At 36.3% G+C, this 25,599-nt stretch overlaps 1 protein-coding gene across 1 annotated transcript in view; it reads right to left on the reverse strand.

Moving 5' to 3' along the window:
• LOC120416656 (somatomedin-B and thrombospondin type-1 domain-containing protein-like) overlaps window positions 1–25,599 on the reverse strand; it is a 116,705-nt gene that overhangs the window by 60,609 nt on the left and 30,497 nt on the right. The window contains exon 2 of the mRNA XM_039578466.2: window positions 5,784–6,388. Within this exon, the coding sequence (XP_039434400.1) occupies window positions 5,784–6,054 (271 nt within the window). The 5' untranslated portion in view covers window positions 6,055–6,388. The remainder of the gene's footprint in view (window positions 1–5,783; window positions 6,389–25,599) is intronic.

The following is a 25,599-nucleotide window of genomic DNA, read 5'->3' on the forward strand; positions in this document are numbered from 1 at the left end:
TTTGAAAAATAAATTTCAAAGATGTTATCTAACATTGATATGATTTTTGTTAAAAAAGTTTAATGTACTTAGTTAACTGAACAAAAACATTGTTTTTTTTCTTAAATATTGTAGCAGCAACCTAAGCGATGGAACATTAGACGTAAAAATAAAATTTGAAAATTTTATATCAAAGTCATCCCGGAAATCTTAATAGGGACCATCCATAAACCACGTGGACACTTTAGGGGGGGGGGGGTATGGCGATTGTCCACGCTCCATACAAAAAAGTTTTTTTTGTATGGGAAATTGTCCACGAGGGGGGGGGGGGGGGGTTAAGATTTCCAAAAAAAGTGTCCACGTGGTTTGTGGATGGTCCCATAAGATTTTTCAAAGCAACCATTTTTTTAAACACTATTGAAAAAACTTGTTTTTTTCAAAAATGGTACATGGACCTTGTTTGGCCTACCCCATACACCTTTTGGACAATCTCACTAACTCACCCGATTGTGTCCATGTGTTTTATGGATGGCCCCTTGCTTTCCTCAATGATGTAAGGGATCATGCACAAATTACATGGCCTTTAAATTTGAAATTTTTTAGCGCAGCTTCCTCTGTGGATTTTCTCCATATTTTTTTACTTATTGTATGGGTTGTAGAATGAATTTTGACAAAAAAATTTCAGAGATGCAACTGAAAAATCTGAAAATACTGATATGAACTTTTTTGTTGTCATCTCGGCATATTTTTTGGCTTAAAAAGTAGCAGATTTTGACATAAATATATTACGGTAAGTAAATTGAACTAACGAGGAAATGGTGACGTATTGATGGAAGCCTTATAATTGAAAATTTTAATTAAACAATTGAGTAAGGTATTGACGTATGAGTGACACGGTAATAAATATGCTCTTCCGAGTAATGTCCTATAGTTTGGATTTCTTTACATCAATTTCCAATAACTGTAAAAATAAACACTAAAGAGTTGATAAACTGAACTATCTACTCAAGCATTGGAAACAACATAAAACAAAACTTTCGAACACAAAAATATTCGACCAAATGTTGCACCTTTTACCCTTAAATCTGCAATATTCCCACCGTCACGAAATTATGTGCAATCGATCAAGTGAAACAAATACTGCCTACCTCAATATCAATATCGATACAGCACTTCTGGCGTTTTTCCCACCCAAATTGAAATCCAATTTCCCGCGAGCACAGATTTCATCGCAACTGCGAGGGAGAAAGGGGAGGGGTATTCTTTCCACGTTCCGAGATTTTTCACCGGTTACACATATTGATAAACGCTCGAGTGCTTCACGGGTTTCTATATTTATCCTTTTTATCATATTTCCTACGCAACATTTTTTTCTGGTTGATGGCATTCGCGTGTAGCGGATATTTTTCGGAGATTCTACAGTATCACAGTTTTTTTGAATTGATCCAATTTGAACACTTTGCTTGCAATCATTGGGTCACAATATCTGTTTGGAAAAGGCTAGGTTTACTAAATTGAACGAAATTAATTGTATGACGAGGTAACATTTCATACAGTTAAAAATCATAATTTTTTGTGCATTGTTGCGTGTTTGAAACTTTAATTCATAATGCTGTAAACACAATATATCAACAAGATATTGGTTTGAAGTTAATCCTTTTTTGCCGAGAGAGCTCATCAAGTAGAAACAGTTTTATTTGAGCAGTACGTATTTAAGCTTGATTTGAATGACAAGGCTCAATCGGAGGAATTATGCATTTTGAATAACAACGTGACACAAAAAAATGAAATAATTATTATGACTATTATTTTTCTGTGACAAAATATGTTGCGATAATGTTTCTTGTAGAGTTTTCAGAAATACAATTTTTTAGTGATTTTGCATCAATACCATCAGAAATAAAAGTTAGCTAAAGTGTTAGAATATTTTTCATACAAAATTGTATGGACATTTTAGTGCGCACTTTTACCCCGCAAATATCTTTTTAGGAAAAAATAAGAAGAAGAGGAATTTCAAAAATTCTTCAGGAGTTTAAAAAGTATTAGGCCAGGCTAAACACTAGGTCAAATGTTACAAAGATTTTGTGACCTGAAGTTTTGTGAACCTTATTTTGTAAAATTCAAAAATTAGATCAAAATGGCCATAAAGTGACTTTCTCCAATAACTTTCACAAACTTATTTTTTTACTTTCTTTATAAATACATTAAATTTGCCCTCAAACAAGTCAAGACCCCGAATATGAGGATTTTAGGTTAAAATTGAGTATTAAAAAGACTGGTGCGCACCTTTGCCCCGTACTACTCTATTTCGTCGCCGTCCTGCTAACTTGTCGTGCGTGCATTTTGAGCCAAAATGAGTAAAGAACACTATTTTGTTCAGCTCCCAATGCCTCACCTTTTGACCTTCACAGATCCCCAAAATTCGATTTCAATCCTGAGGTATTCAACGAGATCCGAAAAACTCCGTGCATTTTTGTCACATTACATATAAAAGTAGTTTCATTCTTGTCGTACTATCTTGCAACTCCCATGAAAATTGATGTAAGTGCTACAAATGGGCAAAGGGATTTCAGATCAGAACGAGTTTGACGCACGTACAAGTTAGACTAGAGCAACTCTCTACGAAATCGGCCGATTTCGACCTTTTTAATTTTTTGTATTTTTGATTTGGCTCAAAATTTGTGCGGGCCTTCTCTATGACCAAACAAGCTATTTTGTGTCATTGATTCACCCATACAAGTTTCCATACAATTTTGACAGCTGTCCATACAAAAATGGTACCGTCAGTGGGGATGACATTGGGTCTGGGGGGTGAGATTGGGTCAAAGTGATTTTTTACGGATTTTACCATTTTTCAGGTTATTCTCAATGAAACTGAATTCTGTTTAAGGGGTTGTGTAGGGGACACCGTAAGATGACTTCGCTGAAAAAATCTCGTTTCTAGAAAAAATCCTGTTATTTTGCCAGATGTCTAAAATTGGGGTACGTTTTTGGCCAAAAATTACCTCTCGAAAAATCATTTTTCTAATATTTTTGTTAGATTTGGTCGAAAACTACCCAAATGTTTGAAAATCTCCACTTCAAACATTGTAGCGTGTCAATACGATTCCCTCGAACAAGAAACGCTGTTGGATGCTGGTTTTTACCATATATCGATGTTTTTGAGCATCATTTTAGTTTCATTTGACCCAAATTCACCCCCTCTAAGGGGTGAAATTGGGCCAATTTTCAAACTATTGGCATTTAAGGTAGTGTTCTATCTAAGAACAAATCTACTTTGAAAGTTTTTCGATGTTATTTTAATTGTTTTTGTTATTAAGAAATTTCGAGAGGTGTATCGTTTTTTGACCCATAGTCACCCCCACTGACGGTACGTAAATATTCGATTATCTGTAACTTCTGATCAATTTTGTGTCTTCCGCAAAGTTGTAGGTATTGTTGAGAACTATTGAGAAAAAATAGGTACACGAAAAAAAAAATGCAGATTTTTTAATCAACTGATTTTTACAAAAACTCAACTTTCCAAAATAGGTATTTTTTGATTTTCGAGATTTTTTTAATGTGTTTTAGGGCACAAAAATCCGCAACTTTTGAGTCTTAGAGAAACATGGTCAAAAAATCTGCCGCCGAGCTATGATTTTTTGAAAAAATAGTTATTTTTGTAAAAAATTGAAATTTCATTCAAAAACAAATTTGACGTTATTTTTTATGTAAAATCAAATTTATAATCGAAAAGTACTTTACAGATTTTTTATAAAGGGCTCTGTTTTCAAAATATAGCCACCGAAAGTTTGATTTTAGCGAAATATTTGCAGTTTTTAATTTTTTAAAAATAGTGACCATTTCTAAATTTTTTTTTTAAAGCACAGAATATTTGCTACAAAATTGTCTACAAGACATTGAAGATTGGACATCGGGTTGCTGAGATACAGCCGCTTTAAGGAAAAGAAACACGAAAATAGTAGTTTTCTAAGTCCCACCTAAACAACCCACCATTTTCTAATGTCGATATCTCAGCAACTAATGGACCAATTTTCAATGTTAAAACATGAAACATTCGTGAAATTTTCCGATCTTTTCGAAAAAAATATTTTGTAAAGTTTTAAATCAAGACTAACATTTCAAAAGTGCCAAACATTGAATATTACGCCCATTTAAAATACTAGTCTTGATTTAATAATTAAAAATATTGTTTTCGAAAAGATCGGAAAATTTCACGAATGTTTCATGTTTTTACATTGAAAATTGGACCACTAGTTGCTGAGATATCAACATTAAAAATGGTGGGTTGTTTAGGTGAAACTTAGAAAACTACAATTTTAGTGTTTCTTTTGCTTAAAGTAACTGTATCTTAGCAACCGGAAGTCCAATCTTCAATGTCTCTTAGACAATTTTATAGCAACACAGCAAATAAAGTAGTAATCTAGCTGCGTGTAAAAGGCCTGGGTGTAAAATAAATTTTGCATTATTTTATGAAATTCTGTGTAATATTACACCCTGAAATATGTAGCCCATCAGTATGGGAAACCTACTTGACCGAAATGTCAAGCTGACATATACGTTTATCCATTCCATTTTTCATCGGTCTGATGGCCGAGCAGGCTAAGGCGCCAGTCCTAACTGTTGGTTCTGGGTTTTAGTCCCGTCGGTTGCAACTTTTTTTTTGTGTTTTCAAAAATTGTACATGCAGCGTGTAATATTAAGTGTTTATTTTGACGAAGGTGATGTGCATGCTATTGCATGCGATTTTACCATCGGATTTTTTGCTGTGAAATTTTCTGAACATTTCAAAAAAATGTTTTTAGAAATGGTCACTCATAGTCACTATTTTTAAAAATCGAAAAACTCCAAATATTTCGCTAAAATCAAACTTTCAGTGGCTATATCTTAAAAACAGAGCCCTTTATCAAAAAATCTGTGAAGTACTTTTCGATTGGAAATTGAATTTAACATTAAAAAATTAAGTCAAATTTGTTTTTGCATGAAATTTCATTTTTTTTTCCAAAAATCATAACTCGGCGGCAGATTTTTTGACCATGTTTCTCTATGGCTCAAAAGTTGCGGATTTTTGTCTCCTCAAACATATCAAAAAATCTCGAAAATCAAAAAAAAAATCTCAATAGTCCTCAACAATACCAACAACTTTGCCAAAGACACCAAATTGATCAGAAAATTCACTCAAAAGTTACAGCTGTTTGAATATGTACGTACCATTTTTGTATGGACAGCTGCCAAAATTGTATGGAGACTTGTATTGACACAAAATAGCTTATTTGGTAATAGGGAAGGCCCCACAAAGTTTGAGCCAAATCAAAAAACACAAATAAAATCCATTTCCAGTTTTGGCTGCTAATGTTTGTTTACAAAACACAAAAAAAGGGTTCATTTGCAACAAGTCATCTTCAGCTGTGTTAATGGAATCCATTTATAATAAAAAAAATCTAAATCTGTCAGTAAAAAAACAGGTAGGTTTCAGTGACTGTAAAAATGCAGGTTTTAGTATCAACCGTTTCCTGAGCAGGTACATGACATGTTTTTCAGTTTGCTCGAATTTCCTACTGAAATTTGAATCGACCTTATAGCCAAGCAATGTTGAAAAAATATCAAAAAAACAATAAAAATTGTACGACTACAAAATCAATAAATTTGCTACACGATGTAATGAAACGATTGCAGTTCCAGTTTAAATATCCAGCCCAAAGAGGAGTTATTATTGCTGGGATTTCGGTTTTCCCAGATGTAAATCAAAGCTCATGAAAATGTAAAATAACCACAGAAAAAAAAGATCATAAAATCCAACTCACCACCACAGTGTGCCTTGAAATCGTCGCAGCAATCGCCGAGCCGCAAGCACGCGTGATCGCAGTAGCACGGCTTATCGTTCAAATCCTCGATAATCGCGTTCAGTGGCGCTTTTTGCACCACGCAGGACGAATCGCGCCCGTTGCAGCACAGGGCCGCCTCCCGGCAGGACCCACCGAGGGCACCGGGCACACACCCGGCCACGACCACAAGCGCCAGCGCAACGGTTGGCCACCACGTGGGACACATTCCGGCTCTTCGATTGGCACTCATATTTTTAACAAACAGAAATATATATTTTTTTTGAGGAGAAAGAGAGAAAAAAAACGCACACACGCTGAATGAAAACCAACCAAGTTTGGGTACTTTTATTCCGGTTGACCACTTTCGGCGATATTTGCGCCGGTGAGCGAATTGACACGTGCAAAAATCAAATTAAACATTCACAGAAAATAAAAACCGCGAAAAACGCATTTGTCGACCGAACGCAATTCTGCCGGCATGAATCATGGAAATTCCGTCGTTTCTTCGTGAGAACACGCCACTAGCACCGGCATCGGTTCTGGGTTCCACCGCAGCTGTGCGCCAATTTCGCCGGGTTTTTAATCTGAAATAAGAAGCAATAAAAAAGAACGTGAAATTCAACGTATTTTATTGTATCGTAGAAATGAAATATGTGACATGTTTTTTTTTTGCTCGCTGGCTTCTCTTGATGAACATTTTTTTGTTCAGCAGCTTTATTCTTAGTTCACGGTTGTGCAGAGAGGTTGAGCATTAGGGTGGTGAAAACCCGGTAAAATTTTAACAAGTAGAGTAAAGTAGTAAAGTCGCACGACAAAAATTCAATTTTGCATCACCCTATTCTACTCCTCGATAACTTTGGTCTCTCTGGACGGTCCAAGGAGGCCTGGAGACCGACGGGTCGTTCTGACGACGATTGCTGGCCACGACTTGTAGCGTCACTCGTCTTGTTGTAACACTTGAACTCAGCCACCCACCCATAAAAAACGTGTTTTTTTCGGGAGGCAAGGGAAATCGAAAGGAAGTGAGTGGAGTTATGTTGAGCTGCAAAAAAGTTACATTCTTCTTGTACACGCTGCTGCTCGCCAGCGACGAGTGATTAATTGTTTGATGCGCGTGGAACAGCGCAGTTTGAAATATGATTGCATGGAGAAAAAGTTTGATGATTTTTTGTGTGGCAGATTTGGGTACACCTACGTACTAGGAAAGAAAATGTTCCTTTTTATGGTTGATTTTGGCGGTAACAAAAAGAATAATTTCATAGGTAATGATAAATTACGCACGAAAAGTTAAATGTGAGATTTATTAGCTCTATAAGATGCTTCCATTCATAAATCAAGAATGTGTGTTTCATCGTAATGGCTTTATTATGGAGCTTTTATTACGCCCATCAAGTTTCACGATAGCTTCAACTTTGTTATCAAGCTGTAATGAAATGAAAATTATCAACGACTTATGTTGAATTAGTAGCAATAACAAATTTTAGTGCGTAATTGTCTACATCAAACATATTTTTATTGTATTTCTTATTTAAGTGGTACAATCTCAGGATTGTTTCTTATTTTAATTTACGCGTGGATTTCATGTTTTTAGAAGAAAAAAAAAGAATGAACCTTTCAACCCCTCCCCCTCCCCCCATCGTGGACAATCGCCATACCCCCCCCCCCCCCCTTAGTTGTTCACGTGGCTTAAGAATGGTCCCTTTTGAATATCAGACAAAAAACATAATTCTATGGGAAATTTTAGTTGTAGTGATAGAAAGTGGATTTCAAATATTAGTACAACGAGTGCCATATTTTTTTTCAACGAGTTGAATACATTTTATTTTTTTTTATTTTTTACCCGCCATTTTTAGAAACATAAACCACGTTTCAATGTTGGACCTTGTTGTTGTCCATTCATTTATTTCTTGTGCATTTCCAGCCCAAAACAGGATTTTTTTAGGTACTTTTTTCTAGACCCTCTCCGATTTCAATGAAACTTTGTAGACATGTTATCCTACGCTTATATAAGCGAATTTGTGTAAATGGAGCCAGTTACAGTCGATAATGACATTTGCGAAGGGCGTAAGTGTTTTAAATATTTTTGTATTTCGTAATTTAAATATTGCTGTATCTCGAAGCCGTTGCATCGTATCGAAAAGTGGTCAAAGACAAACTTGTTGGAAATTTGACGGGCTTTCCGAAAAACACTGAAAGAAAAAAGAAACACTTCACTTTTATGAGATTTTTTTAATTTTTGAGTTTCAAAGTCAAATTTGAAGGTGAGCCCACGTTTTTTTTTCGTCAAAGTTTTTGTGAAAATAGCCTAAGATGTTACAAAAAGACGCACGAAAAATGCAGGATGCAGCAACTCACCCACAAATATACAAAATATCATTTACTGAAACTGTTTTTTTTTTTCAAAATTGCTCTAAACATAAAAATTTTTAAGAACCAAACATGAGAGTCGATTCTCCAGACAATTTAACATAAAAGTCTCCATATTGACCAGGGTCCTAGTCCAATCGTTGTGAAGTTAAAGCGGTTTCAAAAATAAAATGTTGAAAAGACTTGATTTTTCAGTCTCGAAAATATTTTTACCGGAAAGCTCTTCCAATTCCCCATAAGTTTGTCTCTGACCACACGTGAGACTTATCGTCAAATTTAGCTTTTAAACTTAAAAATCAAAAAATCTCATAAGAGTGGAGTGATTTTTTCTTTCAGTGTATTTTTTCAGAAAGCCCGTCAAATTTCCTACAAATTTGTCTTTGACCACTTTTTGATACGATGCAACGGCTTCGAGATACAGCAATATTTAAATTACGAAATACAAAAATATCTAAAACACTAACGCCCTTCTCAATGTCATTATCGAGTGAAACTAGCATCATATACACAAAAATGGCTTATATAAGCGTAGGATAACATGTCTACAAAGTTTCATTGAAATCGGAGAGGGTATGGTACAACCGATTCTCTATTTGACATAGAATTGCACCCTTGCAGCTTTAATAAAAGCTGCTTTATGTTGGACCTGGGATTTACATTGTAAACAATAACTAACCGGTTTTGTTTGCCTGACCGTGCATTGTTTCGTTGAAAATTGTTATTTTTGGTCACTGTTTCTAACTTGTTTTAAACTGAAAGTTTGCAAAATGATTTAATTACGTCAAACTGGTTACTTTTAATATTTCATTTGAAAAACTCACAAATGAATAAGACTTATTAAATCAATCTACCCAAAAATTAGAATACAAATATTTCCCATCCTTCCATCCTTCGACTAATCAATTTTAAAAATTTGATATGAATTGAACGTAATAAATGATAATACAAGTTAGTAATATTTCATTTTCTATCGATTAAAAGGTTTGTGAACAATGTATGTGAAGATTCTGAAAAAAAAAATAGTTTAAGAGCCAGATTTTTGCTAGGGGGCACGCTGCTCGCATCGATGAGCTCCGATTTTGATGAAACTTTCAGCGTTTGTTGGTCTACAAAAAATATGAACTCATGCCAAATATGAGCCCTCTACGATACGAGGAAGTGAGGTAAAAAATAAATTCAAAATTTTGCAAAAATGTTCAAAAATAATAGGCCAAATTTTTAAAACACTCATAACTCAAGTTTGGCAATACGTAAACCTGCTCGCTTGGTTTCATTTGAAAGGTCTTTACATGCACTACTACTTCGACTTTGAATAACATCTGTCGGATATTTACCTCCAGAGATATTTACTGATTACTGAAAAGTCATGATTTTTTAAAAAATAATCGTATCTTTCTTTAAAACGGAGATACCACCATACCCTATGTGGCAAAATTGAGGCATGGCTTGTTCTCTTAGTCTACAAAAATAACTTTTTGGTACCTACAATTGTGGTAAAAAAATCAATAATTCTTTGAAAATCCTTTTTTTTTAAATTAAATTTTACAATTCCATCAAACCCTAAACAATGTTTCGATATGAAATCGTTCTTGTTGAGTCTCAATTTTATTACCTATTTTAAAAACTATTATCTTTATTGCTGTTGTAAAAAGCAATGCGTTCGAAAAGAGATGCTGTAACTGGAGAAAAAGAGTTTTCCACACAAAAATATATTACTACAGAGCAAATTAAATCACTATTTGCTAGATTTGCAATGCTCTACAAACAAAACAAACTGAAATTGTCTGATGTACGTGATGAACACATCCAAATGATTGAAAAATCTGATGATTTATACACGGTGAATAACAAATAACATGTATAGAAATCAATTGCATTTTACTTATTTTTCTATTTTTTTTTTGAGGAAGCTTCTGAAAAAACAAAGCAGGCCTTTGTTACTACACTATTAGAAACTGTAGAGAACTAAATTTATCACATGAAATTTCTTTTGAAATATTTCTTTATATGGTGATATCAATAACATCTATTCAAGTCTATTGAATTTTATATATATCGAGCCAAACATTTCATTAGGGCACAAAACCAAAAAGAAAACATTCGGGATTATTCCACTATTCCATTCATTAGTACACTCCCTACATGCCCTCCAAGAATCAGATTGATAACAAATAATTTCCTATTGAAAAAATCAAAAACACAAAAGGGCACATAACCATGTTCACTGCAAACCAAAAAAAAAAAAGTTCAAATGTGCCCTTTTATTTTCCGTTAGGTTCTCGTATTTGAGGAACTTTTTGTGTTATAGAGTGAACTTTTCATACATTCTTAACACTAATTCACTTCAAAAAAAAGTTTGGTTTACTTTTCCCCAAGGATTTCTGCAGAGAAAAACTTCGTCAAAAAACAATATTTAAAATGGTCCCGCGGCTGCTGTTCACTACACTTTTGAATATTTTTTATATTTCACATACATTATCTACACCATTCAATCACAAAACTTCATCAATAATCAAAATTTCTACTGAATTACTCAATATTTCTAACTAAAAAAAGGGCCAGTAAACATCATTCAAAACAACAATCCGATGACAGCGCTTCAGTGCCCTTTCAGCTCTCTTCGAAATTACATTTAGAAAGGGCCCATTATGAACAACAGTTGGAAAGTTAAAAGGGCCCAATAACGATACAAATTTAAATTATGAGTTTAATTGCGAAAAACAACAAAAATTAAAAAGCATTTAAGCAGAGTTGAGGATAATGATGTGTTTTATCGTATCATCACTAAAAGTACCATCAGTCAAGCTTCTTTTTTAAATAGGAATTGAAACAAGTTGTCCACTTTATGCAAGCGATTTTTTCTAATCGCGGTTTTTGGTTTTGTGCCCTAATGAAATGTTTGGCTCGATATATCATATTTTTTCAGGAAACGGAAGAAAAACAAAGTGGGCTCTGGAATTACACTTTATCTTATTATATAATGGAACAATATTGAATTTATCATACACTTATATCATACAAACTTTATTTATAAATTAAACTGTCACTAACGAAAAATGATGTAAAAAGTCTTGTATCAAAATAAGCCATATTTAACATCTCCAGCGTATAAACATATTCGGTGATAAAATTGAGCCTCAACAAGAACGATTTCATATCGAAACATTGTTTTGAGTTTGATGGAATTGTAAAATTTAATTAAAAAAAAGGATTTTCAAAGAATTATTGATTTTTTTACCACAATCGTAGGTACCAAAAAGTTATTATTGTAGACTTAGAGTACTAGCCATGCCTCAATTTTGCCACATAGGGTATGGTGGTATCTCCGTTTTAAAGAAAGATACAACAATTTTTAAAAAAAATCACGACTTTTCAGTAATTAGTAAATATCTCTGGAGGTAAGTATCCGACAGATGTTATTCAAAGTCGAAGTAGTAGTGCATGTAAAGACCTTTCAAATGAAACCAAGCGAGCAGGTTTACGTATTGCCAAACTTGAGTTATGAGTGTTTTAAAAATTTGGCCTATTATTTTTGAACATTTTTGCAAAATTTTGAATTTATTTTTTACCTCACTTCCTCGTATCGTAGAGGGCTCATATTTGGCATGAGTTCATATTTTTTGTAGACCAACAAACGCTGAAAGTTTCATCAAAATCGGAGCTCATCGATACGACCTCTAGAACAAAGCCGTGCCCCCTAGCGAAAATATGGCTCTTAAGATTTCATTTCTCATTGAAAAAAAAAACTCAATAAACAATAGTGGTTAAAGCTAAACTTAAAAAGTTCAACAAAAAAAATCTACAATTACAAACATAACCAAAACTATTTGTCCAGCTCTGACCCCTCTGGTGGCCATCCCATAAAAAAAACCCCTCTAAGACGGATCATCGCTCAATGATGAGTTGTTTTGCGTCCAAACCGGCCGGAAAAGGTCAGCTCAGAGCTTAGGAGCCGCAATCTGATTGCCGAGTGACTGAGTGAAGCCCGTCAACAAAAGGTCTGAGCTCTGTTCAAACATCGATTCATCAATTTTTTGACGTGCGATTGAAGCGCGCCAGATAAGTGTTTGGCAGGCATCCAAAATGGCTAATTGCCGGCAATTACGGCGGGTGCTGACGTAACAGCTCAGCGGTTAGTTTGTGGTTTTGGGCTAGAGGAAAAAGAAAGCACTATTTTTGTTTGGGATGCCATAATAGGTGAATGTGATGATAGGGTGTTGAAAGATGGTTTCTCGATCACCGCATACCATTCCAGGACTGGTGTGTGCCAATAATGATGAATTAGTGCTGTCCTGAATGTCTAGACATCGTTTATCATCCGTGACCACACTTTAGTTTCACGGTTGAAAGAAAAGTTCTCCACGCTAATTTAATATTGACAGTTTCACTTTCACATTCAACGAACCGAAAGCAAAACTTAAAACTCATTGATTTTAAGAGCGCTTCGAAACAATCTCGAATTCTAAATTCCACTTTATTTATCCCAAGAGAGCCTCCAAGTTTGCAACCAATAGCAAGATATATTTGGTTATTGCAAATAGAACACATTTTGTCACAGATAACAGACACAGTGCCCATACTCCAAAAATAATCAAAACCCATCAAGCAAAAGCGATTTTTTAAACAATACTCATAAAAGTTGTATCGCAGAGCAGTCTACATCCAGGCAATAGACGATATGACAATATGTTTCAACATATGTATCTGTTGTCTGTGATTTTATGAAGCACCTCTGCTACATCAGCTCTCTATATAGCCTTCCATATCGTCTAAAGTCTCAAGCTATCACATTACTCTACCAAACTGAAATCAAGCTAGAAATCTGGAGTTTTTTTTGAAAAGGACCAATAAACCAAATTTTCAATTTTAGCTTTTTCGGTGTTTTTTAATACCCCTGACTCAAGGCGGTTCTAAAAACACCCAAAAAGCAAAAACTGGAAATTTGGTTTATTGGACCTTTTCAAAAAAAACTCCAGAAATGCAACATTCGAAATTCGAACCATGCATCGCTAATAAAACCATTCCATCGATTTTGTAGAATCTGCCTGTGTTTGGTGTATCTCTACACTCTCAACCCGGAATGGAATAATAATCCTAATTTGAAACTCGAAATCAATAATCCCAGAACGCTCGATGAAGCCGCAATTATGTAATTTATGCGTTCATATGTGGACCACGAATCCCGACAAACGTTCGCCAACCTGGTATGAATGCATTTGCGCGCAGGCAGGTATGAATTGGGCCGGGACACGGATTTTGTGAACACCGCCGACGGGGGTTTGGGATTGTGTAATCATGTGCTCATTAGCTGATTCGCGGTTCGGGCACCAGAACACGTGCCCGGTGAAGCCCGACCGCCAATAATGACAATGATTAATCGAAACTTATTTGGGAAAGTTGGAATAATTTGCAGGGGATGGTTATTGTTTTAAACGAATGTAGGGCTGAAATGGTCTGAGCGAGCGCTTGGATGAATTGTGATGCACAATTAAACTATTGAATATTTGTGATACTGCATTGGATCCAAAAATTGGATAGAACATACAATTTTTTCATTGAATATATCTGGATTTTTCTATTAGGTTTAATAAACCACTGAAAACATTGAGATAATCCCCCTCACACTCTATGTCAATGACCATCGGAGAAAATACCTATCAGCAATCACTTAGCTTTCAAAATTAAACACCCATAGGAAAAAATGTATCAACATCTTTCATAGTGGATTTGCTACAAACCATTTTCCTTTTGTAACATTTGAAACAGATTTTGCAGCAAGCTCGTACATCAATTTTGTCCTTATGTAAACATAGGGGGATGGCGTCGCTATTTTTAGACCAAGTTTTCCACTTTTTCTCCATCAAAACCGACTACTTTATCGACTTTATTTTGCTGGGCGAGATAGGACGCCGTCTATTTTTAGACGATGACTCAGCACTTTTCCACTCTTGCACTAAAAAAAAAACAGATGGCAGCACGATGTAACGCCACGTCCCTATGTCAGCGATAAAACAGCCGTCGGTAATGTAGATAATTGTCGGTAACGGTTGTCATACCATTATATCGCAAAAATGCATGAGGGCCAAGGCTGTATATCATAGGTACTCGCGATCTTGCTTTGCATTAGTGTGCGTGCATGGATCCGTGCCACTAAAACCAAAACAATAACAAACGAACAATGGACCGTGCCAGGAAAACCAAAACAAAAACAATGTCAGTGTCAGTGGAGTGAGACAGTCAGAGATAACGATTTTGACAACCGCACTACTACACACTCAATCGCGAGTACCTTAGGTAGAAAGCCATGCATGAGGGCACCTTTCATTATTGCGCGTATTCCCGAGAACGACACGCGGCAAACCAGCCTCGAAACGACGTGCCGCACTTTCGGCAAATGCGTGCTGTCAAATCCCATACTGCGCTTTTTGTATTTGTATGTTTTATATTGCACCAAAAGTGCAGAAAATCGCTGGCAACAATGTCTATGCAATATTCTTAACAAGGGAATGATAGAACGAGAGGAATCACAAATCCGCATAAATAATTTCAAGATTGTTCAGGTGTAAACCAAAAACGTGATCAAAAATTTAAGTGGAAGAATAAGGCTTTTAACTGCTTATGTAACTGTCGGTGAACAGGATGCCGCACTGTTTAATCGTTTTCTGACGTACATTCAATTTTGCAGCCCAAAACCAAGGGGCTGGAAACTCTTAGAGCTATAATTATTATGTTAACCAGTATATCAAAATATATGTTAGTATACTTATTATTTCCTTTACATATCACCAGTATACTTAACAATATACTGAGAGTATCTTAATATACTGACAGTTTATTGCTTTTCGGTTAGTATACTAATAAGTATACTGGAATATCGTTAGTATACTCAGTATTCTTAAGTAATATTAGAGTTTCCAGCCCCTTGCCCAAAACCAGTTATTGAAATAGAAAAATAAAATTCTTTTTCAAATTTTCTTTTCTTGATTTGTGTGCACCTACGTCGACGACCAAGATTGTTTACTTTTTGCTCTTTGGTCTGACAGTCTTGGTCTGACAGATTTGGTCTGACAGCTTTATCATGGATTTTGGTCTGGTCTAGGCGAGGGATAGGACACAGCACCTTCTTGATTCTTAAATGCCTCGCGGCGTGTACCTTTGAAAGAAACGGACAATATGATTCTGCTATACTTCCATGCAGATTTGTAGCAAAATGATGCGACCACCGTTTAGGTGTACTTAGCGTAGGAATTTGAATCCATGGAAAGGAATCTGATCTCCTACAATGAAAAGTAGTCAAGGATTACGGTTTGGAATATTTCAAAATCTACGATAAGTTGACATTACACTGAATTAAATTTAACACATCAAAGGTAAACAAACTACTGCAAAGCAACACTGTTATACCAGAAAGTTTTCTAAGTTGACTGTAGATAACGGTTGCCCTCTAATTTTGGGCCGATATTGAAGAGGAGGGGGAATATAAAAATTGAAAAATTTTGCAACTGCCTTGTTTTTTTAAGGCCTTATGATGTTTTTGTCTTCTGGATTCGATTGCTTAGTATTATAGGGATTATATCATCTCGAACACGTTAACATTGAGTTATGAATTAAATAGCAACTTAATCCGCTTTTTAAATACACCATGATGCTTTCCACGGGTCATTAAAAAAATAGCAGGGGAAATAAACCCATTGTGAGCCTAATAAGCGGTCGGGTTTGAATGATGCTTGATAATCTGGAGTGTTCCTTGAAATTTACTAAAACCAAGTTCACCAACGAGTAGAGTAACTTTTTGTGAACATTTCTGTTTATTTTCACTTTGAATAAAACTCATGCTATTCCTATTACAAGCATTGTAAAAAAATATTTCCAAAATGCATTCTAATCAGTCGAGTGCATTGGGCCACGCCCATTTTCTTTTCTCCAGCTTAGTTATTTTTTTCTTCCAGAGCTCTTTTGGGTCTGCCTAGTGCTGCCTCACGAAAAGTAGCATTTATAGAGAAAATTTCCTGGCAACACTGGCTCATTCTAACAGGCGCTGCGATGGTGTTGGTAGCCACCCTTTGTTCTTTATTTGCCTTCGCTTCTCGCTCGGTTTTCTTCAGACTTCGATTGGAATGGGTAGTCAAAATTGAAACGTCAAAAGACGTAACGCGTTTGTTTCTTGGATGGAACTTGCTAATTATTTATATTTTTTAGGATTATTTTTCAAGTGAGTGACTAACTAATGTGCAGAAGAACATGTTGCCGGTAGTTGGAAGCAATTTTATACTTTCGTTAAGCAGTTAACCTCTCATCTTGCGTGTGGATGTGTGATGAGAAATGGTCTCGCAAAATAGAAATTATGATCAAAAGTGCATTAAACTTGATCTTTTTGGCCAGTAAACGGCATTAATTTGCGTTCGAAGCAAGAAGTCCAATGGCTTGAATGGGGAGCGTGGAGACCGCTCCTACACCTGGAATGACTTAACGGCCTATCAACATCCAAGGCCGGGACCAACGTTTTACTTCCCCTTCCGATGGAAGGTTGGAGCAGATGGGAATCGAACTCTAATCTTCCGCTGACTAAGCGGACAGCTTAACCAACATTTATAACATTTAAAGAAGTATGACTTTCAATTTTATTCGTTTAACCAATATATTCCGTTCACTTTTAAAAGTCGCATGGGTTCCCTGCACTTTTGCCACTAGTGAACAACAAAAACATCCCCTCCCAAATCCCCACGGGACTGTATATGGGCGTAGTCTTGGAGCACAGTGTGGAAATTTCCGTTCTTAGATATTTTTGGTTGTACCGGGCAGCAATCAAATTGTCTAAGAATATTGAATTGACCATTGTGGCACCCCCTACAGCGTGGTGCAGACCCGTAATGCTATGCTATGCTATGCTATGCTATGCTATGCTATGCTATGACTTTCAATTTTATTCGTTTAACCATTTGTAAGTAATTATTTCTGCTGTGTATATAAGCATTCACTATTGTTCACATCAAAAACAAAAAGCGTTCCGGATTTTTTATATAAAGGATCAACATTTATACTAAAAAAATCGAATGAATATATGATTTGATTTTTGGACATTGTTCTAAATTATTCTAAAGGAAACCAAGCGTTTTGACTCACCTGGCCTGGCATTCTTGGAGTCACCAATCATTTCAATTAACAACTGATAATCTTCCCAGAAACGTGCCGTAATTGTTATCTATTCCACTTTATTGCATAACTCAATTATTCCCAACCCAATGACGTTTACGATCTGATAGTCGACCACTCCAAAATGTATCAGAGCTGTGGTTGATTTCGAGATTTCCAATTTGAACTCACACAAATCCCCCAAACGATATCCGGAGCAGCCTGTCATTCTTGCCAGAAAACGCTTTCCATCGCTGTTATGTGTAGCTAAAGTGTGATGAAGGAAAAGCAACGTTTCAGAATGTGTGTAGACCTATAAATCCCGGTGAGAGCCCCGGTGACATCAATATCAATCGACTAGAATGGTTCGCAGTTGTAGGGTGGTTTGGTTGGATTTACACAAAATCTAATTTTTATCAGACACACAAAAATCTAGAATCAATCTGGTGAACAAATCAACATTTACAGATTATATTGTCATTATTTCAGGATGATCCCCAACTCACCCTACACCATCAAACTGTCCATCGTTGACGATTTTGTGGTGTGGTGTCGCGGTCCCCTGTTCCGAGAGTAAAAGCATGCATGATAGGATGTAGGAGGCATTCCTCAACGACACACAAAAAAATCCGTCAATCCATCTTCCGGTACCAATCGCACAAAAGTGTATCGAAAGCTTACCTCAGCCCGTCACCCCAGAAGGTTATCCCGGTTTTGGTGGATATTCCCCACGACTCCTAAAACGATCAGGACACAAACCCGCGCGGGCTCAAGGAGGCGGAAATGAAACGGAATCCCAATTTCATATCTCTTCCGAAGCATGTCAAATCCGGCTCGGAAAATTCAACACCGCAAATCCATCTCTTTCCCTTTGTTGTTGTTGTTGTTGCAGAGTTGACTGCGTGACCTGGCCTCGGAAAATCGGATAGGAAATTACGGTTCCTATTCGGTGGAAAATCTAATTCAGAGTCCAAACCCAAAAACCGAACCATCAGATATGACATGGTGTACAGCTCGGGACAGCCAGTCAGGGGTGTGCGCCACGTGCTTGGCTTAGCTTTGACCTATTTTGGAATTTTTGGCAGGCCATTTGCTGGTTGGTGGTTTGGTTTTGGTCAGGTCACATTTGACAGAGTAGGCGTTTTCTGAGTGGAATGAGAGTTTTGGCGTTTTTCCGAAGATAATTGAATTGAAGATAATTCTTACAAATTCTACTATCTTAAAATAGACAGTTTATCCAGAGAAATCTTAGCTATTTATTGATCCAGATAGTTTTGTCCACATCAAAACAACATCATCCCTCCAACCTCAATTAGGTAACGCGCTCATCTGTGGTCCATTTTCACCAATCCGCTGGTCGATGGTCCCATCACGTGCCATTGCGTCGATAATCGGCTAATGAGATCAGCCACGTATATCAGAAATGTCTGAAACATTGCGGCTAACTGTCACTCATCCACCCACCCATCGAGGCAGGCCGTGCCATAATGCGAAATTTGATCTTGCCAACCTAATTTGCGAGGCCTTGCTGGACGATGAACTGTGGTTAGGGAGTGCAGAGAGTAATCTGCGTTTCGATGTGTCAACTTTCCAAGTGGATTCTTTTCCGCAATATGATTGATGATGGCATGCAAAACGGTTCACGTGCTGCAGCAATAATAGAGTGCAATCGACCAACTAGACCAGACCCAGAAGCCAGAAGTCTGTGTGCGGTGTGAGGTCTGAGGTCTGGAATGTGCTCGGGATGTTAAGTAAATATAATATCTTGTACTACTGCGTCACCTAGCACACACATATATTTGTGTCCCACAGAGAGAGACTGAGGTTTCCCACTCGTTCACAGACACAACACACAGGGGAGTATGAATGTTGCTTTTAATGAATGACCGACCATAAAGCCCCATGAGGAGAAGGCAGCACAGAAGGAAAAGTCTTCATGGAGATGAGATGAGTTCGGCTGCTCGCCCATCAGTGGCAGCAAATCGTGTGAGGGGGGTTGTCTGGACAAAAAGTAATATATTTAAAAAAATCTTCTTTTGCTTTCTTTCATCATATTTTTTGCTTGTTTCTATTCAATATAAATTCAATTGTTGGTATTTTTTCTTCCATTCAATCCTAATTTGACTTGTTTTGAAAAAATCACGTATCACGCGATTATTTCCGAACTCTTAAGAAAAATACTCAAGGAAAGAGATATGAAAACATTCCAAAATCTGTATTTCAAGAAGTGATTTTCTGATCGATTTGGTGTCTTTTGAAAAGTTGTAGTTTATAGACTACTATTATTCAGAAACAAATAGTTACAATCTCACCCACTGTTTTAAATGTAATTTTATCACGAAAAATCGATTTTAAAAAACTTGACCCTTCCATTTTTTGTTTTCTGATATGTTTGAGTAGACAAAAAGTGCCACTTTTTGAGTTAAAAGTATACCTTACGGGCGTTTTGTTTTTGGCCAATTGATCTAATCTAATCTAATCTAATCTAATTTAATCCAACCCTAGCGCAGCCAATCATTCGAAGGGATCCTGGAGAGTGCTTTAGGTTAGGTTACACCTAGCACTCTTCTTGTCATTTATCAACATTTGTAGTGCGCCATTGCATCGGAATGCATTGAAACATCACAGACGTTAAAGCGGCCAGGCCTACTGCGTAAAGTTGTATCGCAGAGACATGATTCGTTGAAGTGGATTTAGTTTGAGCACAGGGTGTTCGAATAACAACACAATTCTGAATCGACAGGGAAGGAAGAATCGTGGGACACACCACTATTCGCTCCGAAATTTGGTATGTTCGTTGGGAGCACCACCCAAGTAACATTTTTAAACCAACTAGCCACCACCAAGTTTTATTAAGGGTTTATTGTAGCATCTTGATTGCCTAATAGTTTTATTTGGGCATTCACCGCAACCAACAAGCAAGAGCTAATTAATAGGTTCTAACAGGGTTTTATGCCTCGGATATAAAACCGGGTGGAAATAAAAGCCGACTGGCTTTCAATAAGGTTTTATGAAAGTTTTAACAGAGGCTTGAAAACCAAATGGCAATGCCATGCCAAACGGTTTTATCGCATGCTTTGTTAAAACCTAGGGTGTTTTAGCTGTCAAGTGCCATTAGGCATGTAAAAAGCTCACTTAAAACCATAAGCTCCTTAAAGAGCATTTATTGCGGCCAAATAGCAGTGCATAAATATGGCGCTAGACGCGTGCTCTGATTGAATATGATTGACCGCCAACTTGATTGAAAAAATAGAAAATTGAAAAATTTGATTTAAATTTGATGAAAACACACATTTATGCTGAATTTCTGGTATGATTTATATAGCGATAGATGTTTAAAAATATTTTAAACATTTTTTTCAAAGAATTGCAATACAATATTTTTTAACATTAAACACTATGATTACAAAATATTGATTTTTGATGAAGCGAGTTGAATTTTTTGGCTCTATCTCCCCTACATTTATCAATAAAATTTCAACCGCAGCTGAATTTGAGCCATCAATTGTGAGAAATAAGCTTTCAAATTATTTGGATTACCTCTAATATCTATTATTTATCATCGCCATTTTTGACAACCATCTCCATAATTTCATTTGGCAAGACGAAGACTTATTTTTGCCAAAATAAAACCTATTTGGCATAAGACGTTTAAAGACGTATGAAATGTCATTTTTCCATAACTCCTGACTAGGTTTTAACAAAGGTTTTATCAAGGCTTTGAGGATGTTGTTAGGATTCAGTTGTAAAGCCTTGAACTCCTATGTAGGTTTTATAAATAGGCCGTAACAACCTTTTGCGGAGGTCCTTTTGGGTTTTAAGTGGGGTTTATCAAGGCTCTGGGGAGTTTGTTACGACTAAGGGGTTTTAATGTTGGTTTTGGCTGATAGGTTTTATAGCGGTTGTGACAGCTTTGATAAAGCCTAAAATGTTACTTGGGCATGCTAAGATGTTTTGGTACTTCGGGACCCTCTGGGACGAGACATTGTATTTCCATTCGCTTACAAAGCAAACACCATAACCAGTCAGCCACGGCCGCTTCTGGACGTTTTGTTTTTGGCCAATTGAATTAAAAAGTTGAATCGAATAGTACTTAACTGCCCCTGTTCGCATAAATGTCCCATATGTATTTTTTTCAATTTTGAGTTATAGATACAGTTTTGTTCAAAATCGTGTGATCTTTCAGAAAAGCCTATAACATCCAGTACTTTGTTCTAAAAATCAGGAGGAAATCCAGTTTTTTTCGCGAAAACTTAACACGTAGCCTTATGTATGGGACAAACTTCAATCGCGTTTTTCTCAGCTTGCTGTTTTTGCATATGGGACATTTATGTGAACATGGGCAGTTAAGTAATATGTTGATAAAGTGCACAATTTTTTGATAATGGCCATATTTAGGTTGGATCACCTTTGAAAAAAATAAATAAAATAGTAGCAAAAGTTTTCAACAATTTGCTTTTTGAAGATTGTTGACCAGACCTCTGGCACGGGTATGAATCTTCAAGCAATTTCAATATGGCGACTTGTATAAGAAGAAAGTGAGGCATTTTCGCTAGTTCTCACTGTTCTGTGTTCTGCGTGCACGTTCGCAAATATCGACTACACACATACTAACACAAAGCGCCACCAAGAGGCAAAAGGTAGTTACGAATATTTTTGGCAGTTTTGTCAAAAAATATGCGGTTTTGCAAAAACAAATAACAAAACCAACTTTTAAGTGTAGTTCGACTATGAAACTTGTAATTCGTTGCTGATTTGTTGGGAAATTTTTAAAAATTAAAAAGTTTTTTTGCAGCACCCCTTTTGGGCAGACTTTTCTGTTGTCACCTTTTGGTTCCTTGGATTAGCCATGGATAATTTCACAGTGTAATAAACAGGGCAGCTACCACCACGCGGCGCCACCGTTTTGATTGAGAAAATGATACAGGTTTTTCAGACGAGTTTTAATCCCGTGCCTCTGGCGTCTGAGCATATAACCTTGCAAAGAATAAATGAACAAAAATAAGTTTTTCTAAGTTCTATCTAATTGACCCTTAATTTTCAATCTATGATATCTTGGAAACCTGTTTGAATCTTTTTTAAACTTTTTGAGTTTTTTTTTATTTTTTAAAAATTAAGACTTACATTTCAAAAGTGCCAAATTTTATGATTTTAGCCTAATCTAGAAAAAAAATCCAATCAAGTGGAACAAAATATCACACAGAAAAAAAAATATGGTAATATTCATTAGGAAATGGTGACAGATTTTGTGGCGAAAAAAATGAGTATATTACATCAGGAATTGGTGAATTTTCATCAGTTTCTGATGAATATTCATTTGGTTCACATTTTTACACAATTTTTGATTATTATCACTCAAAAAATGAGTAATATTCAACCAACCAAATTTTCAACATTCCAAAATTCAACTTTTTTTGCTGTGCATATTTTTTAACATTGGCAAATTCACAATCATGCATTACTTCCAATCCTATTTTTTGGAATTTCAAATTTCTTCTCAAAGTTTTGTAAGATCAAAATTGAATTTGTTGAAAATTGATTCTTGACGAATTTAAGATTAATGTCCGCCAATGGGCGTGGTAGGGTTATAGAGGATTAAAACACTGGAAAAATCACTGTTATTTAAAGTTCTTCAATTGTAAAAAATCCTATTTTCTTTACAACAAAATACTAGTGCAATCGATTGTAAACAATTCGGAATAGGTCGCATAAAGTATATTTTTTTAATTTCGTTGTGAAACTACTTTAATGAAAAAACTGGTTATTCCTCACAAAAAAATTACAGTACTGGAATTACTTTCAGCATTCATTTGAGTGCTAGAATAATCATTTTATCGGTATGAATTTTAACAGATAGACGAAGCGGAAATTTACACTCAAGCGAAAAAAACTAAAAAAAAATATTGAAAGGGTGTTTTTAGAAGTTTTTAAAAAGACAGAATAAAAAAATAAAAATGGCTGGAAATAATTATTTTTATAATCTCATAATTCCAAACTGCACCCCTTCGACAGTGATACCATTAGTGTGCTCCTCACTTGCAAGAATCTAGGTTTTTTTTGCTGTCTTTTGTGCGAATGTGTGGGTGGGTCGTTGCGATGCAGGATGAAAATCTAGACACAGAATAAATAAAAGATGAGCCCCAGAAACCAAATCAGCCTCTCCCCGGCCACCGAGGCTTGACTTGGCAAAGCACTTGGTTTCTGGGCTCTGCTGGTCCTCATCATAGGACCTCATAAGACCATAGGCGGAGGCGCATCTTCTTCCGCCGGGTTGAGCTCGCATGCTGAGGGAATTAATGAAAGAAAACCTGATTTGGCTTGATAAACACTCAGTAGCTTATGAAAGGCTTATAATTTTGGCATTAAATATTTTAGATATATATTTTTAGACAAAAATATTATTTATGTTTTGCAGTTCCACTAAATTTTAAAATGTAATCATCAAGTATGCGTAACTATTATTTGATCAAACTGAGTGTAAAAGAAGACAAAGCCAGGGCAGTAGACAAACACCCTCAGCTGAGAGAGTGTGTGCTGCACTTAATGTGCGGTTGATAGTAGAACATTAATCAAGCTACCCAAAGTGTGGGTTGAGCAGCAGCACCATTCAGTGTGTGGCGTTCTCTGTGGTTGATGGACTTCTCTGTGCGAGTGTCTCTTTGCTTCTTCGCCACAAATCAGGCTAGGGCCTGCCTCGTCGAACAATCTGCTGAGCTTCTAGCTCAAAGTCAGTCTACACACACGTGGACATGGAGTGGGTGCGTGCATTAATTATTGAAAATGAGCAACGTTTATCCTTCCCTTTGGTGTGGGGCTGAAGAGAAGGTGACCCCATTGTCTCCTCATCAAAGTGATGAATCGGCTTGGGGTGACAAACGGCAGTGCTTCACCACACAAGAGTTTGTTGACATTTGCATCTGGTTTGCGCAGGACAAACAGTGAATTTGAGCATTTCACGACAGGAACTCGAAGCACTTAAATTACATTCCTTTTTTAGATTATTTGATGATATTTTGTTTTTACTAGAAGCTAAACCATTGGAAGTCAGAAGGGTTTATAAAAAAAAACATTCCGCCAGTGTCAAGATAATAGGGTAAGGTGAGGAGGGCAAAAAAAAGTGACAAACTACACGGAAAGAAATCCTGTAATCTAATCCGGTAACTCTATTTAGTCGAATCAGAAAACATTGAAATGTTTCCAAAATCGTCTACATTTTTTTCGATTTCATTTTTGGAAATCGACATGTTGTTCAAAATTAGAAAAAAATGTTGATGATTTTGGGAACACTTTAATGTTTTCAAATTTGACAACATAGAGTTACCGGATTACTTACAGGATTTCTATCCGTATACAGATAGGAATTATAATTTTATATGAAATCATGAAAAAATCAGTTTTTCAGTTTTTCTGCACTCCGTGCCATACCTCAGGCTACACATAGGAGTCCAGGGGTCACAATCCTTGTACCAAAAGGCAAGGCAAACCATTAATCCAAGGCTCAAACAATGAAACAAATAACAGTCTAACTATAATCTAAGATCAGGGTTATCCTTTTGATCCAATCAACATAAAAAATCATCGTTCATCAAAGTTCTCTTTCCGAAGCATCAATAAAATTGTCAGCAACCACTTTAAAACTCACGCATGAGGTTCATCTGCAAGTCTCATTCATAAAAGTCAATTCCTTTTCTCTTCTTATACACATCTCCAAAGCAATGACCACCGCCAAGGTTACATCAATCAATGCCGTTGCTCTAAATTCCTACCCAATTATAGGTAGGTCATCGATTTTTGCATCCCATCTTAAAGCCACATCTCAAGTGGACGATGAGCAGCAGGTTCAGTCCCTTTTTTCTATAGTTTGCCCAATCAATCCTCAAGTGGGATGGGTATTAGGAGTAAAACTATAATTAGCACTGTTTCCAGAACAAAGCAAAGAATAAACCGTGAAAAGCACATAAATCATACGGAAAGAGAGGGGCCCCGAATCGAAGACGGAACGAAACGAGAAACTACAGATCATTGGAGTGGGAGAAAAAAGCAAGAATGGGAAAAACATTTAGAACGATTGCATGCCCTTTTAGGAGCGAAAGATTTAATGCTCGACCAAAAAACAGCAGGAGAACCAGACCATAGGGGATTGCTAGGCAACCAACGCCACCTTCTCAACTTTGGAGGCAAGAACAGAACAGTAATTCTCTAGGATTTCATTATTTCACTCTTTAAATTCTACTTTTTTCTACGCTGAAAAAATACGGATAACGATGAAAAAAGTCTCGATTTTGCTCCAAGCGGA

Source organism: Culex pipiens, chromosome 2, assembly GCF_016801865.2.
Source record: "Culex pipiens pallens isolate TS chromosome 2, TS_CPP_V2, whole genome shotgun sequence".
Classification (NCBI taxonomy): domain Eukaryota; kingdom Metazoa; phylum Arthropoda; class Insecta; order Diptera; family Culicidae; genus Culex; species Culex pipiens.